Source organism: Balaenoptera musculus, chromosome 10 (genome assembly GCF_009873245.2).
Source record: "Balaenoptera musculus isolate JJ_BM4_2016_0621 chromosome 10, mBalMus1.pri.v3, whole genome shotgun sequence".
Classification (NCBI taxonomy): domain Eukaryota; kingdom Metazoa; phylum Chordata; class Mammalia; order Artiodactyla; family Balaenopteridae; genus Balaenoptera; species Balaenoptera musculus.
The window spans coordinates 18,309,136-18,323,414 of NC_045794.1; the positions used below are offsets into that span (position 1 = coordinate 18,309,136).

The window sequence follows — 14,279 nt, forward strand, 5'->3', positions numbered from 1 at the left end:
ACAAAGGCTATAGCAGAGCCCCTTCTTACTGAGAATTTCTACTAACTACATCAACGGATATTACCTTCTCTAACCTTATTTTTGCTACAGGCAGAATAATGTGTACATTATAAATATATATACATTAATTATACATATATAATGTGTGAATCATCATCATGGGTGCCTCTCGTATATACTGAATTTTCTCACGCCTGTTTTATCTTGATACCGCTATCTTTTCTACGAGAATTTTGTAGTGAAAACTCATAGTGCTTGTAACTCTCAGTGGAATATTTTTATAAGAATCAAGGATCTGGAGGACAGCCATGAAAATTAGTGGTACTTAGGCATTTCCACTGCACATCTTTGCCCAATGAATTTGATTTTTAGTCACATGAAAGTGCAAGATACTGCCAGCATCTTGGGTGGGCAAAGCTTTGGAAGGAGACTACAAGATCTGAATAAAAAACTTCCTGAATCCAACACTCTCCTCCCCTGAGAAGGAACCACTTGTTGGTCCTCAGAATTGTTATGGACGTGTCCCTAAACCATCCTGTTAATTAGTTTTATTTTTACCTTTATATGGACATCCTACTGTATTTTTTATGACTCCCTTCTTTTTGTCAATATCAGGTTTTTGAAGTTCACCCACTTTATTGTGGGTAGTCATAGTTCGTGGCGGTAAAGCATTCCACAATGTGAACATACCTGAATTCATTGATTCATTCCACCATGAATTCACAATCAATTATTTTAATTTTTAGCTACTATAAACGTTATTATACATTTCTCTCTTATAAATACTGTTTTTCTCTAGGGTATATACCTAGGAGTGGAACTGCTAGGGCATGGAGCATGTGTATCTTCAACCCTACTACATAACGTCAAAACACACTCCAGAGTGGTTGGAACCATATTCCCTCCAAATAGCATATATGGTACTTTCGGGTCCACATCCTCACTAACAGTTGGAATAAGTTCTGCCAACCTGATGGACGTGTAATGATATCTCCTAGGGATTTTTATTTGCATTTTTTCTGATTACTAATGCAGTAGAGCATCTATTCATTCATTTATTGGCTATTTGGAGTTGTTCTATGAAGTCTGGTTCAACTCTTTGACTTATTTTCCTACTGGTTTTCTGTTTTTCATATTCAATTAATTTATTTCTAAATTACACGTAAAAGTTATTTGTATACTCTGGATCCAAGTCCTTTGTTAGTTGTCTTCCTCTAAAATGTGGTTGCATTTGCCCTACTTCTACCATGTCTTTTTATGAATAAAAGTTCCCAATTTTAATAAATCAAACTTATCAGTCTTTTCCCTTCTATTTAGTGCTATGTGATTCTTATATAAGAAATCACAAGACCTATGTTATTTTCTACAAGCTTTCTTGTTTTGCTTTTCAAAGTTAGGTCTTAACCATCTGGAAATGATATTTGGTATAAGGTATGAGGTAGAGGTATAATTTCATAGACACCTGTCTTCACATCATTTTGAAAAATTTGTCCTTTTCTCTCTGATCTACAATATTACCTCTGTCATATATTAAGGGTCTATATATATGTGAATCTGATAACTACAGAAGGAGAAAGGAAAGGGTCAAAAATTAAATGTTTACGAGGCAAAGTAAACCTGTTGGTTAAGATTAAGTTCAATATAAAGAATTAACACAAGGTTAAGCAAGAATCATTAGGAGTAATATTATTTGACATTTAGGTTGTCCCAAATGTCCCGCAATAAAATTCCGTAATTTTTCTATAGAGGGTTTGCTTTTTTGTCTAATTTTTGTTTGCTTCTTTGGCCGAGCCACATGGCTTGCGGGATCTTAGTTCCCTGACCATGGATTGAACCCAGGCCAGAACAGTGAAAGCGCCGAGTCCTAACCACTGGACCACCAGGGAATTCCCATTGTCTAACTGTTAAGTATATAAAAGTATCTGATGTTACTGGGATATACTTTTCCATATTTCACAAAATGGAACTGCTATATGCATTTTGATTTTGTATTCAAAAACCTTGCATCATTGAATATACTTTGTTAAGTGAAAAAACTTTCACTCCCTTTTCCAAAATGACTTATGACTTGTGGAAACTCAATTGTCTCCTTGTGCAACATATGGATCACCTGGAAAGATGGGGTGTGCGATGGTCACTGGTTAAGAGTATGGGTTTTGGATTGAGACAAGTCTGGGTGAAGTCCCAGACTGATGACCAGCAGCTGTGAATATGAGCAGATGACAAAACTTATGTCACGTTTGTTTTTCTGTAAAAACACACATTAAAATACTTCCATATTAGGATTATTTTGAGATTAAATGAGGCAATGCATATAAAGAGCACAGAACCTGGCACATAGAAACACTGACTAAATGTTGACCCAGCATTAATCATAATGACTCTTGCTTGCCTTGCATTAATTCGTTATATTGAACTTTTTTCCCTTCAAACAATTATTGATCCTTTCCTTTCTCCTTCTGTAGTTATAATTTTTCTCAAAATCACAATCTCATTTCTCTTTCATCTTGCTCTGTCTTGTTCTAAATAAATACTCGTTTTCACGAGCTTTTTAAAATCTTACCACCAATTCCACATATTCAGGTAGAAAAATAGACTCTTTTGTCCTTCAGTGTAATGTACTGAATGTTTCATTCCCCTCCAGGCACGGAAAAGTATTATACTATGGTTATGCAAGACATTACCATTGGGGTAAACTGGATGAAGAGTACAAAGGACCTTCCTGTACTTTTTTTTGTTTTGCAACTTCTTGTGAATCTGAAATTATCTAAAAAAATTTAAATAATCAAAGAAAAATATTTCTGTAAGTGTTCTCTTGACCTTTTGCTCATTCTCTTGAATCTGATATGAACCCTTCCCAATTTTAAAAATTGCACATATTTATGATTTCCAGAATCCCAATCCACTTAATTGAATTAAAGAGAAATCATAATCATTGTTGATTTTCTGACATCTTCCTGATCAGACCCCCAAGCCCTCTCACAAAAACCCACAAAAAACCCAAGACTGAGTGTGAGTCAATAACTAAACTGTAAAAGAGAAATGTTTTGTTTTCTTATTCTTCCCAACTCCTTGCTATGCTACATTAGTTTATGTCAGCAAACAAATCACACTAAAAATTAAATATAGAGCACTGAGTTTTGGTCATTCATTTAAGTTATTCAATACTAACTCACAAATTTGACTGGCATGTTTGGTTTTCAGTGACATTTTTTAAACTAACTGTTTATTATGAAAGTATATACCTATAAAGCTATATTCACTGACAGCAAAAAGGCTTACCATACAAAATTGAACAGAAGACTATAGTACAAATTTTGGAAAATGTCAAATCATATATGTAGCATTAAGTCCAAAAAATAGGAAGAATAATCTGAATATAGAAAGGACAAAAACACAAAACTTCTAAGTCCATTTATACAGTCTTGATGAAACCTAAGAGGACATTATATCCATAAAAAATATGCTGCTTTGAGAAAAATAATTTAGCTCACAAAAAATAAAAATACAATTAAAAAGTGGAAATGGTAGACTACATAGCCGAATGAACACAACTAAAATACGATTTACTGAGCTGAAAGGGGTTATTCTTGGGACACAACACACACATATACACACACAAAGCTACATGGTACAAGGAAAGAGTTAGAAATCATGGTTAATATATCTAGAAGTTCTAATATCCACTTAATAGGAGGACTAGAAAGAGAGAGCAAATATAATGAAGAAGAGAAAATAATCAGGCATATAAGAGAGAGAATGTTCACAAAGATGAAAAGCAATACTAATGATAGCTAACATTTATATAGTGCTTACAATATACCAGGCACTGTTCTAAGCATATATATAATTACAATATACATATATACACACACATATTTACACATATATACATCTATATATATATGTAGTTTAATTCATTGTAAGTATGAATTAAACTAAGTATTATTACCCCTGCTTTATAGATGAGGAAACTGAAGGAGGAAGTGTTACGTAACTCAGTCAAGCTCACACAGCTGTGAGTGGGCGAGCAGGAAGTGAAACCCAAGTCATCTTGCTTTAGAGGACAGACTCATAACCACTACACCTCCACATCTTCCAACTCAAAAGACCTCTCATTAATGTGCCAAGCAACATTAATGAAAAAAGAGACCCACTCTGAGATATATCTTGGTAAACTTTCTGAATTTAAATGGTAAAAAGAAATGTATACGTTTTAGTGGAGGAAGGAAAGAAAGATTTCCCTCAAACAAAAAAATGAATAAATTTCCATTAGATTTTTGGTTGGCAACTCTGGGTGCCAGAAGATAATGAAACAATATCTTCAAAGTTCTGAAGAATATATGAAATATCTGAAAAAAGTGTACCTCGTGTTAGTTATAGTTATTTACAAATGGTGAGGTTTGGGGTGATTCTTTTTGTTACCATCTTCTTTGTATTTTTCTCTCTTAATTTCTTATAACGAACATATATTTTTGTGGAAAAACATTAAGATCAGTGTTATAAAAATAAAGATAGTCACATGGATTAAATTTCTTAAGTATAAAAAATGAAACTATAAATGCAGTAAAAAAATACAGGATAATATTTTCTCATTGGAGGGAATGTGGGTAAGGAAGACTGTCTAAAGATAGTTTTTTTTTAAAAAAAGGAAAAGACTAACAAGTTTCATTGTATAAAAAATGTTGAATTCTGATAGGACAGAAGTTAAACAGATTAGAAGAAAATATTTGCTCCATATATAGCAAACAAAGACTTAATATCTATACAGTTCTTATAAATCAACAGGAAAATAGTTTGTAAAAAGAAAAAAAGTACGAAACGGGCAAAAAATGCAAACAGGCAATTCACAGAAGAAAAAATACTAATAGTCAATACCCACTCAGCCCTTCTCATATTCAAAAAAAAAACACATATTAAGTAAAAAATAATGTATCATTTTTAACTCAGCAAACTGACAAAAATTTAAAAGATGAACAGCACATAATGTTTTCAGTACTGGAAAACAGGCAGTCTGATCCATGACCAAAGAGGAAGTAAATGGTACATTTTGGAAGTGTAATTTCACAGTATCTGTCAAATTAAAAATTGGTTGTGTTTCCCAACATCTATTTTATGGGAATACTTACTTATGAACCAAAACAAGTAGCGTAGCATTGTTTATCAAGTGACACACAAGTGCTATTCACTTGGATAAGACTTCCTTAGGTGGCAAATGCCTGAGCTTAGAATATCTGGGTATTTCACTATTATCTGCTAGTGTACATGGGAGAGCATAAAGGCGATGTTCGACTCTTCTTTTCACAGAGATTGAGTCATTCTCTACGATGAACAGTCCTTGGATAAACAGCTCACAGCTTACCGCTGGGCTTCATCAACTAGAGACCGACGACCCCCAGAAGCTCCCACAGCAGCTGCCAAGATTTCTGGAATCGATACTAGAGTAAGAATTTTCCATCTGCTTTCCCAAATCTGACTGAATATCATGTGATGTACTATATTGTAACATCATATAATCACACATTCCTGTACATTCCCACAATATTGCTACTTTCATGCATTCATATGCAGTAAAGTGGTCACTTCTCTGTTTTTACTCTTTAATAAAGTTGATATGACTTCAGTTCACCAATCAGTGCCAATCAATGAGTTGGGACTGAAGGCAACAAATTGGAAAGTAGTAGTAATGAGTAAGCATGATATTATATTACTTCTTTGAGCAAAACGATGGATTGACATGTTATTTTTACCATCTCTAAAGGCAAGAAACGGAATCCCAGAGGAAGCATGAAATAGTGTTTGGATTCCCACAATCCTGTCTAGTTTATTTACAATTCCCTCCTTCATCCTTCCTGCCTATCCAGATGGTTTTCTTCTTTGTTTCCCAAACTGAATTATGTTCACTGCCTTTAAGATGTTAAATACTTCGAAAGCCTTCCTTTTAATTCCTCACAAACAGAAGTCATAAACTCTTACCTTTGCCGAATTATGCTGGGGTTAGCCGTCACTAAATGACTTTTGGATCCAACATCCTTAGTGTATTCACTTGACAAAGGAGGAAGATTGCATCTAGAGAAACAAGAACAAGCACTTCAGAATGATTTACATACTTTTAAATCAGGTCAATTATCATGGCAAATAGGAATTTTACTAAGTCTAGCTCAATTCACAAATAACTGTTTTTATCACCTCTCCCTTTTAATAGACATTAGATGACTAACTCTTAGCATCTTCAAAACGCTGTCATAAAAACTATTTCTGTTTTAGAAGAAAGAAAATGTCAGCTAGAGAGGTAAAGGATTTACTAAAGGAAAGAGATATAACTAAAATGAATTTATTCCATTCAAAATATTTTTGAGGTGATAAGTCAGGGTATATTAGACTTGAAATTAGTGTTCAGGAGGGTGTAGTCCCCTAGAAGACACAGGACCTACAGTGTTCTCTGTGGATACCAACAAACTTCAAGAGAAAAGGAAGAATTGTATTTGCTTGTGTTTTTCATTCTTTTCCCAAATTCTAAATTATAATAGTACATTCAAGGCAAACTCTGCCACCTAAATCGATGCATGTGCGACTTTGGGATACATGACCAACGTATGGTTGCCTACTGGTGAAGACAAAATAATCTGTCATTTAAAGAAATGCAATGATTCTCCACCATCCCAGTCTAGGCAAGGGAAGAGCACAGGTGACAGAAATAGCTCCTCCTCCCTCATACACACACACACACACACACACACAACACAGCCCTGGGTGCTCTCCTCGACCGCAACGTCTTATGAATGCTTACAACGGAAAATATTGCAACTGCAAATCCAAATCCCATGGCTTTCTGCCAGTGAGACATTAACCAAGTTGTCAACTGCCTCAGTTTCCCCATTACACAAAATGAGGATAACGACATTTCCTCTCCAATAAGGTGGCTGCAAGGATTAAAGTAAGAAATGTATAAAAAGTCCCTACCTTGATGCCTCATAGTAAAAGCTCAAATATATCACATATCAGAAATATCATATAAATATAACTAAATATATATCTATTACTTCTGACCATCCCAAATGAGTCTATAGCCTCCAGTAGATTTTCTTTTATTACTGAGTCCTAAGTGCTCCTCTCCACCCATGTCTCTAAGTTGACTCCACAGCAGGGCACCTCTAACTTTTTCTTACTTCAGCAAACCAAAGCATCGTTTATTTGCCGGTAGACATCTTACAAATATTAAGGTCTTGGCCATTCCCCAACTATTAAAATTTCCCTACAAATTTCCCCCAGGACGTGGACTTGTCTGAGCACCGACTCAGCTGATCAGCACAAGTTCCTTGATGTCGTCTCATATTTACCCTGTATTTGACTCCTACCACATCAGGGTATCCCAGGCAGAAACTTGTCTCAGTTGATTTGGAATCTTCCTTTCACCTGCTCTTTGGTAACAAGATCCTGGTTCTTCTGGCAGCTCCCCACAGATTAATGTCAGCCAGTTGAGTGCCCACTGAGAACAAACACAACAGGCATGGTGGGAAGCCTGGGGGAAGCCAAGTCACAGAGCCTACTTAAGGCATCTCTAGTCTAGTGGTTGCACCATATCCCAAGAGGTTTCCGAAGACCATGTCGGGGAGTGAGTTTATTCACCGCCAGGCTCATCCGGCCATGGTGCTGACTGTGGTCTTGTGATTTAACTGATCTTTGCAAAGATGAAAAGGACTCCCAGGATAAAACACAGCCTAGAATTTGGGCATTTGTCTCTCTTTTTTTTTGATGAATGTAATTTTTTTTTTTTTTTTTTTTAGTTTTTATCGGAGTCTAGTTGATTTACAATGTTGTGTTAGTTTCAGGTGTACAGCAAAGTGAATCAGTTATACACACACACACACACACATATATATATATATCCATATATATATATCCATTCTTTTTCAGATTCTTTTCCCATATAGGTTATTACAGAATATTGAGTAGAGTTCCCTGTGCTATACAGTAGGTCCTTGTTAGTTATCTATTTTATATATAGCAGTGTGTATATGTTAATCCCAATCTCCTAATTTATCACTTCCCCTTTGATCTTGATGGCCCTTCATAACATTTGAGAATCAACCACATTATATTAAACCTGTAAACTCTGAATATTGCCGGAAAGTGCGGTTAACCTGTTTTGTCATCATTAAATGAAACTAGTTGGTATTCCTGAAAAACTACTTTGTTTTTCTGTGCATTCCTCATAGATTGATCCATGGCTCATATGTCTGGGTCCACTTCACACCTCTTACCACAAAGCAAAAGCTCAGAAAAACACTTCCAGACACTAACTGCCAAATCCTGCAATAGAGGGAAATGCTGAAAACAATAAAGATAATATCTTATACATTCACTTCTGGAAAATAATGACATTGTGTTCTGGTGTAAATATCTGTTCTTCTGGGTAAACTTTCTCTTCAAGTACAAATTTCTATGATACTTCCCTGTAGCTCTTCTCTTAGAAAAAAAGCACACTATAATTTTAGCTCCTCAACTCCTAAATTGATAATTACATAGATTTACATAAAAGGCATGTTTAATACAGTCAAATTGTTTCTAATAAGGCATAATTGTGTAAAAGTGTTTCAAACTCTGCATTATCGCTTGTGGGCTCAATGAATGGATATTAATGGCTGAAGTGTCTTAGTAACTGTACTCGTGATCCTAGAAGATATGATCACAGAATTGATGAGGAATGAATATTCTTTGAAGTGGAGAGTGGAGACGGGTGGGTGATGGGTCTGGAGAGGAATCTTTAAATAGAATAAATTCTAAAACTCCTTTTTAAGTTGCATGTACACTTAAATATGTCAAACACATATAATTGAGCATAATTCAAAGGCACCAAAATTATGTTGTCCTCACTCATATTCCTGAGCCACCCAATTCCTCTCCAGGACACAATCACTGTTATCTCTGTCTTGCACAACTTCCAGATACATTTTATTCAACAATTTTACTTTTTAAAGTATTGCTTTTGGTTACAGAGCAAATGTTTACTTTGAAAAACGGGGAGTTGACTTCTAGCATTAGAAGACGTATTTGAAAATGTCCAAGCAAAGGAAATTATGACATTGTTATATCGTAATTCTGGAAAACATCTTGAACTGTCACTGGGTATACCACTGTGTACAGGTAAGGCTGTTTTTGGATCTCATCTTTCAATGTAACTGTCCATGTACCCTATAGTCCAGGAACATACTATGTGCTTTCTAATCACACATTTACTCACTAAATGTTTAATTTTGAACATATGATATTACCTCAATTTCCTCAGGGTGCCCCCAAAATGTGTATTAAGCAACCGTGCATAAACAGATCCATAAATGGTCAAATAAGAATACTTTATAAACAATTTATCAACATTTAATTACTCCCACATTGTAAACTATTAATAAGGCTTTTTAAAGATTCAAAGGTGTTATGATAATGGCGCCATTCTTGAAACTGAATCAAAGGCACGTGCACATCTAGTTTTGATGCTACCTTCTTTGAATTTTTTTCAATCCTCACCTCCCTCATCATTCCATGAACATCTGTTTAATCCTGTGCTGTGCACCCTAATCACAAGCACTCATTAATTCTGAACTTGAATATATCAATATTGATTGCATACAACGCAAATGTAGTCTTGCTTATTTGTAATAAATAATATAGGTAACTCCCTAAGATGCTTAGGCCTGATCTTGTGCACGTTAAGTTTAAAATATCCATCTTCCTAAATGTAGTGACAAACACACGCCCACTCAGGAATACTAAAAAAATACATTTATTGTACTAATGCCTCCTTCCACATTGCACTCAGACCTCTTGAAATCACTTAACTTTCCTGAATCTGTGAGTATAATATTTCCACTCTTTCTTCCTTACACAGTTTCTGGAAAAAGCAAATCAACTTATACTCGAGAGCAATATGAAAATGGAAACTAGACTACGTGAATGTGTTACAGTGGTGTGATAGTCACATCATCACAGAATCAGAGTTTCCACAATGGAAAGGCTTGGGGTATCGTCTGCAGCCACCTCCTCACGTAGATTAGAAAGCTGAGCTGCAGCAAAGGTACAGTGGTGCACCGCGGGTCACAGAGTGAGTTTGCAGCAAGGGGTGGTCCTCCAACCCCTCTGTTTTCTTTGCTGGCCCTCCAGCCTCCACCTAACACCAATGTATTAGCGGGGGTACCTCTGCTCTTCAGGTAACTGTCCCCACTTCTACAGCTTAAATCCCATCTCACCACGCTCTCCCCATGGCTCACAACCCTGTGGCAGCACTTGGCATCCTTCCTACCTTAGAGCTTGGACACGGTGGCCTATGTCCAGAGTGGAATGGAGAGAGGGCTCTGCCCAGATGCCACTTCCCCTCAGAGGGTCCCCACTCACTCCTCATCTGCTTCTGAATCACCCCAGTCACAGCACTGGCACATCTCCAGGTTTTAAGTCCATGAGGGAATTGTTCAACATACCATTCCCAACCCCAGTGAAGACCCAATGCAAAGTAGGTGCTCACCAAACTGACATCGACTTGAATTTAGAGAACTACATTTTTATTGTCTCCATGTTTCCACGGTTTGTATGTATCACAAAAAATAAGAATGGCAATGGAGAGGAAAACAGAGTCTTACACTGGAAAAACTAGGGCAGGGTACCTCCATAAAGGAAGAGAGATAGAAGAGGACCCCACTCCCACTCTACAGCAGGCTTCACCAGCGAGATAAAGTCTTTCAAGGAGCCCAACCCTTGCTGTCTGAGAGGGAACTTTACCCTCCCCTGAGTACACAGCTTCCTTGAAACACTCTCAGACAGGCTTTACTCTCCCCTACTCCACTTAGCTCAGAGCCCAGGGGTGGTTCAGTGTTCTCTCAGCGAACTTTTGTTACTTCTAGACCATTATCTATTTATCCTTAAAAATGAACACAAAACACAACCGCCACCCCCCTTCAGCTTTCTGCCCTCTGTGTTGCTGGAGACCTCAGCCTTCCTGGCCCCGGAGCTTTTTGGCCCCTGGTTCACAGTCATTTCCACTTCACTGAGACTTCGGGGCCCACCTGAAAGACCCTCCCCAGAATAGCCTCCAGGTGCCTACACTTCTTCAGTAACAAATGTCTTTTTTTTCTACAACACATCTGCACATCCCCCAGAGAAGGTGAAGTCACATTCTCCAGTGGGCCATTCTTTGACATTAGCTCTCTTATTTCCACCTTCTCTCATCTTTCCCACCACCGCCCCCTCCAGCTCTGAAGAACCCCATCATTTGGTCCCATTGGCCCCCTTCCTTTCTCCTTCACGCCTCTCAGGGCCCATTTCCCATCCAGCCGAGACTTCAAAGTGTGTCACTTCATGCTGTCTCTAGCCAAGACCCTCCATGCTGTCCCTTCCCACCCTTCTCTCCTCTCCACCAGACAATCCCAAGCCTGTGTCCATCCAATCACTCGCTACCTTCCCTTCTGGTCAAAATTACCCAACGGCGCAGGTTGGTGCCATTTCAGTGTCATGGTCTCTACTCTTGGCTGGATGTGTCCTAGCATTTCCTTTACACACCCCTGCAGGATCGTGTCACCACTCTGCTCAGTCCCCTTACCAAGCTTCCTCTTTGCTCGAAATGTAATCCCCCTCCTTCCTTCCAGTTTTCCTTAGTCCTGCCCAGATCCAACCCCTCTTCGAATCCTACTCACTACTTCCAAATGCTTTTGTGAAAAACAAAGCAGCAGAGTGTGTAGAATGAAATGAATTAATGAAAATGTTTATTCATAGAGAGATTGTCTTAAGAACAAGTCTTAAAGTTGGAGTCACCCAACTGTATCGTCTAAAATTAAATGAGTGTTTCCACTCTGGGGGTCTCCCCACGACCTCTGAAGCTCTCTCAGCTTTGCACTTTCTTGGGGCCCGTTCCCTGGCTCCCCTGGCCTGTCTCCTCAACTCACTTATATGGGAACTTGAAGGGACGCTGAAGAGCAGCTACCGCTGATTAATCACCAGCGACTGGTTTCCAAAGGCCCCAGGGCTGGCAGGAGGGGTGGGGGAGAAGAGAGGAGGCAGAAGCCGCGCTGTGGGAGCTCTCTTACCGCATGACAAAATTTGCTTCATCTATTTGACGGCCACAGTCACTCTTCTTCAGAATCCCACCATTTCCCACCACCGCGCATTTCTTCAAGGGCAGCTGGAATGGGGTTGCCTAGCAACAGAAAACAAGGCGGGTTTTCACTGCAGAGAACACACAACCACTCACAAAATCATTGTTTACAGCAGACCCGGCCAGAGAATTTGGCTGAAGACTGGGCAGAGGGAAAAGAGCATGTAGAAAGAAAGATGCCAGGAAGTTTGCAAGGAACAAACGAGCCTATTCCTTTGAAATAAAAGGGTTTTTTTTTTAACTCCCTGAAGTGTATTTCAATATAACATTTTTTGGTATCAAACTGGCCATGCACATAGTAGGGAGTGACTGCTAAAGAAAATGGAAAAATCCCCACTAAACATTCTTAGGATTCTTTTTAAAGGCATTAAGCTGGGAACAAACTCAAATGAATTCTATTCCCCTATTTGGAGGCAATTCCATTCATTCATACAATCAGTCATTCAATCAACGTTGCTGGTGTTTCCTATGCTAACTGTTGGGGATAAACGCGAAGACAGGGAAATCACAGGTCTCAGAATTCACAGTTTGGGATGTGAGGAGAGTGTGAACACAGAAACTTATGTAACAGACCCTATTGTAATGCTGAACTTGCTGTAGAAGAGGTATGTTTCACATGCTGTGGAGAATCCAGAGAGGGGCAAGAAGGCACGTCTGTCAAGCTGATTCAGGGAATGCTTTCTCACTCGAGATGAATCTTTAAGGATGAGTAAGATTTTGCCAGGCAGAGAGAGCAGCATAAACAGAGGCACAGAAGTATGCTGAGAGCAAACGCTGTGTTTATGAGCACATGAACACTCTGGGTGGGTCTGTCTAGAACTTAGGAGGCACTAAGGCACAAGTGACTTGTGTCCATCCAGACAGCATATAACTTTCTGCAGACATTGAACTGGACTGCAAAGAAAATGTTCCGTGTACCTGAATGTTCCCTGGGGTGCTATTTATAGTACCAGGGAATATCAAAACCCAGCACTAGCCCCTGGAAGTGAAATGTGACATTCGGTCTCTTTTAGCTGGGTCAGCAAGAACCACGAGGCACAGCATTTTCTGCTTGCTGAAACCAGGCACAGTAGTTGGTGTTCTCTGGGGGAACACCTTACATCTGCATAACTGGGACATAAAATAACCATGCCGATATTAAGTCAGCCATCCTTGATGAATCTGAAGGGCATAATATGGATTACACCAAAAGAATAAATGAATACCCGAATATATGCACATAAAGTAATTAAAGCAGAAAAATGAAATTCCAGGGGTGTGAGTGATCACTGGTAGGTGAGGGGCACTGACTGTAGCACAAGAAGGGGATTTCACTTCCTTGATTTCTATTTTGTAAAAGGAATAGCCAGAGCTATGACAATATAGCTGATGAAGATACAGTACTGAAACTGTAGCGTCTAAGCATTTGCAGATGGTAAAGACTTCCCTTCGTAACACTACAGCAGAGACTGTCCAGTGACCTCCAGATCAGGATACAGAGAGGAGTGTCAAGCAAAGGCCAGCACTCCAACATGCCGAGGATAAGCCAGGATGACACGTGGTATTTTTCTCAGTCACTCCTGGGAGGAAGGTTTGAAATCAACAAACACATGGGCTAGATCTGTAATTTTTTAGACGTAGATTTAAGTCTTTATGCTCAAATTAACTGTTTTTTTTATTCCACGAGTATTTATTAAACACCTACTATGTCCAAGGCACTGTCCTGGGTGACAGGGACATAATAATCCCTGTTCACAAGGAGCTTACATCCTAGCGGGGAAATGGATGATAAATAAGACAAATGAGTAAATAAACAGAATATCAGATGGTGACATGGGCTGTGGAGAGAAAGAAAATCATTGGCATGAGAAGATGAGGAAATACTTTTGAAGAGGACTTGCCATTGAAATAGGGTGGTCAGGAGACATGGAAGCAAATCCCTGAAGGACAGGGGGTAGTGAACCTTACAGGTACCTGTGGGAACCACTGGGAGGGGACACTCCTGGGGTGTGAAATGAAGAGGAAAGAGCCCACTGTGTCTGGAGATGAGTAAGCAAGGGACAGAGAAGGAGGAGAGATTAGAGACTTATCTGGTAGGAAGGTTGGGGAACAAATTCTGTAGAGCTTTGGAGGGTACTGTAAAGACTTTGGGCTTTATTAT

At 38.6% G+C, this 14,279-nt stretch overlaps 1 protein-coding gene across 1 annotated transcript in view; it reads right to left on the bottom strand.

The window, feature by feature from the left end:
- ST8SIA1 (ST8 alpha-N-acetyl-neuraminide alpha-2,8-sialyltransferase 1) overlaps positions 1–14,279 on the bottom strand; it is a 153,798-nt gene that overhangs the window by 48,614 nt on the left and 90,905 nt on the right. Inside the window, exons 3-4 of the mRNA XM_036867210.1 lie at positions 12,072–12,181; positions 5,977–6,069 (exon numbers count right to left, since the gene is read on the bottom strand). Of these exons, the coding sequence (XP_036723105.1) occupies positions 5,977–6,069; positions 12,072–12,181 (203 nt within the window). The remainder of the gene's footprint in view (positions 1–5,976; positions 6,070–12,071; positions 12,182–14,279) is intronic.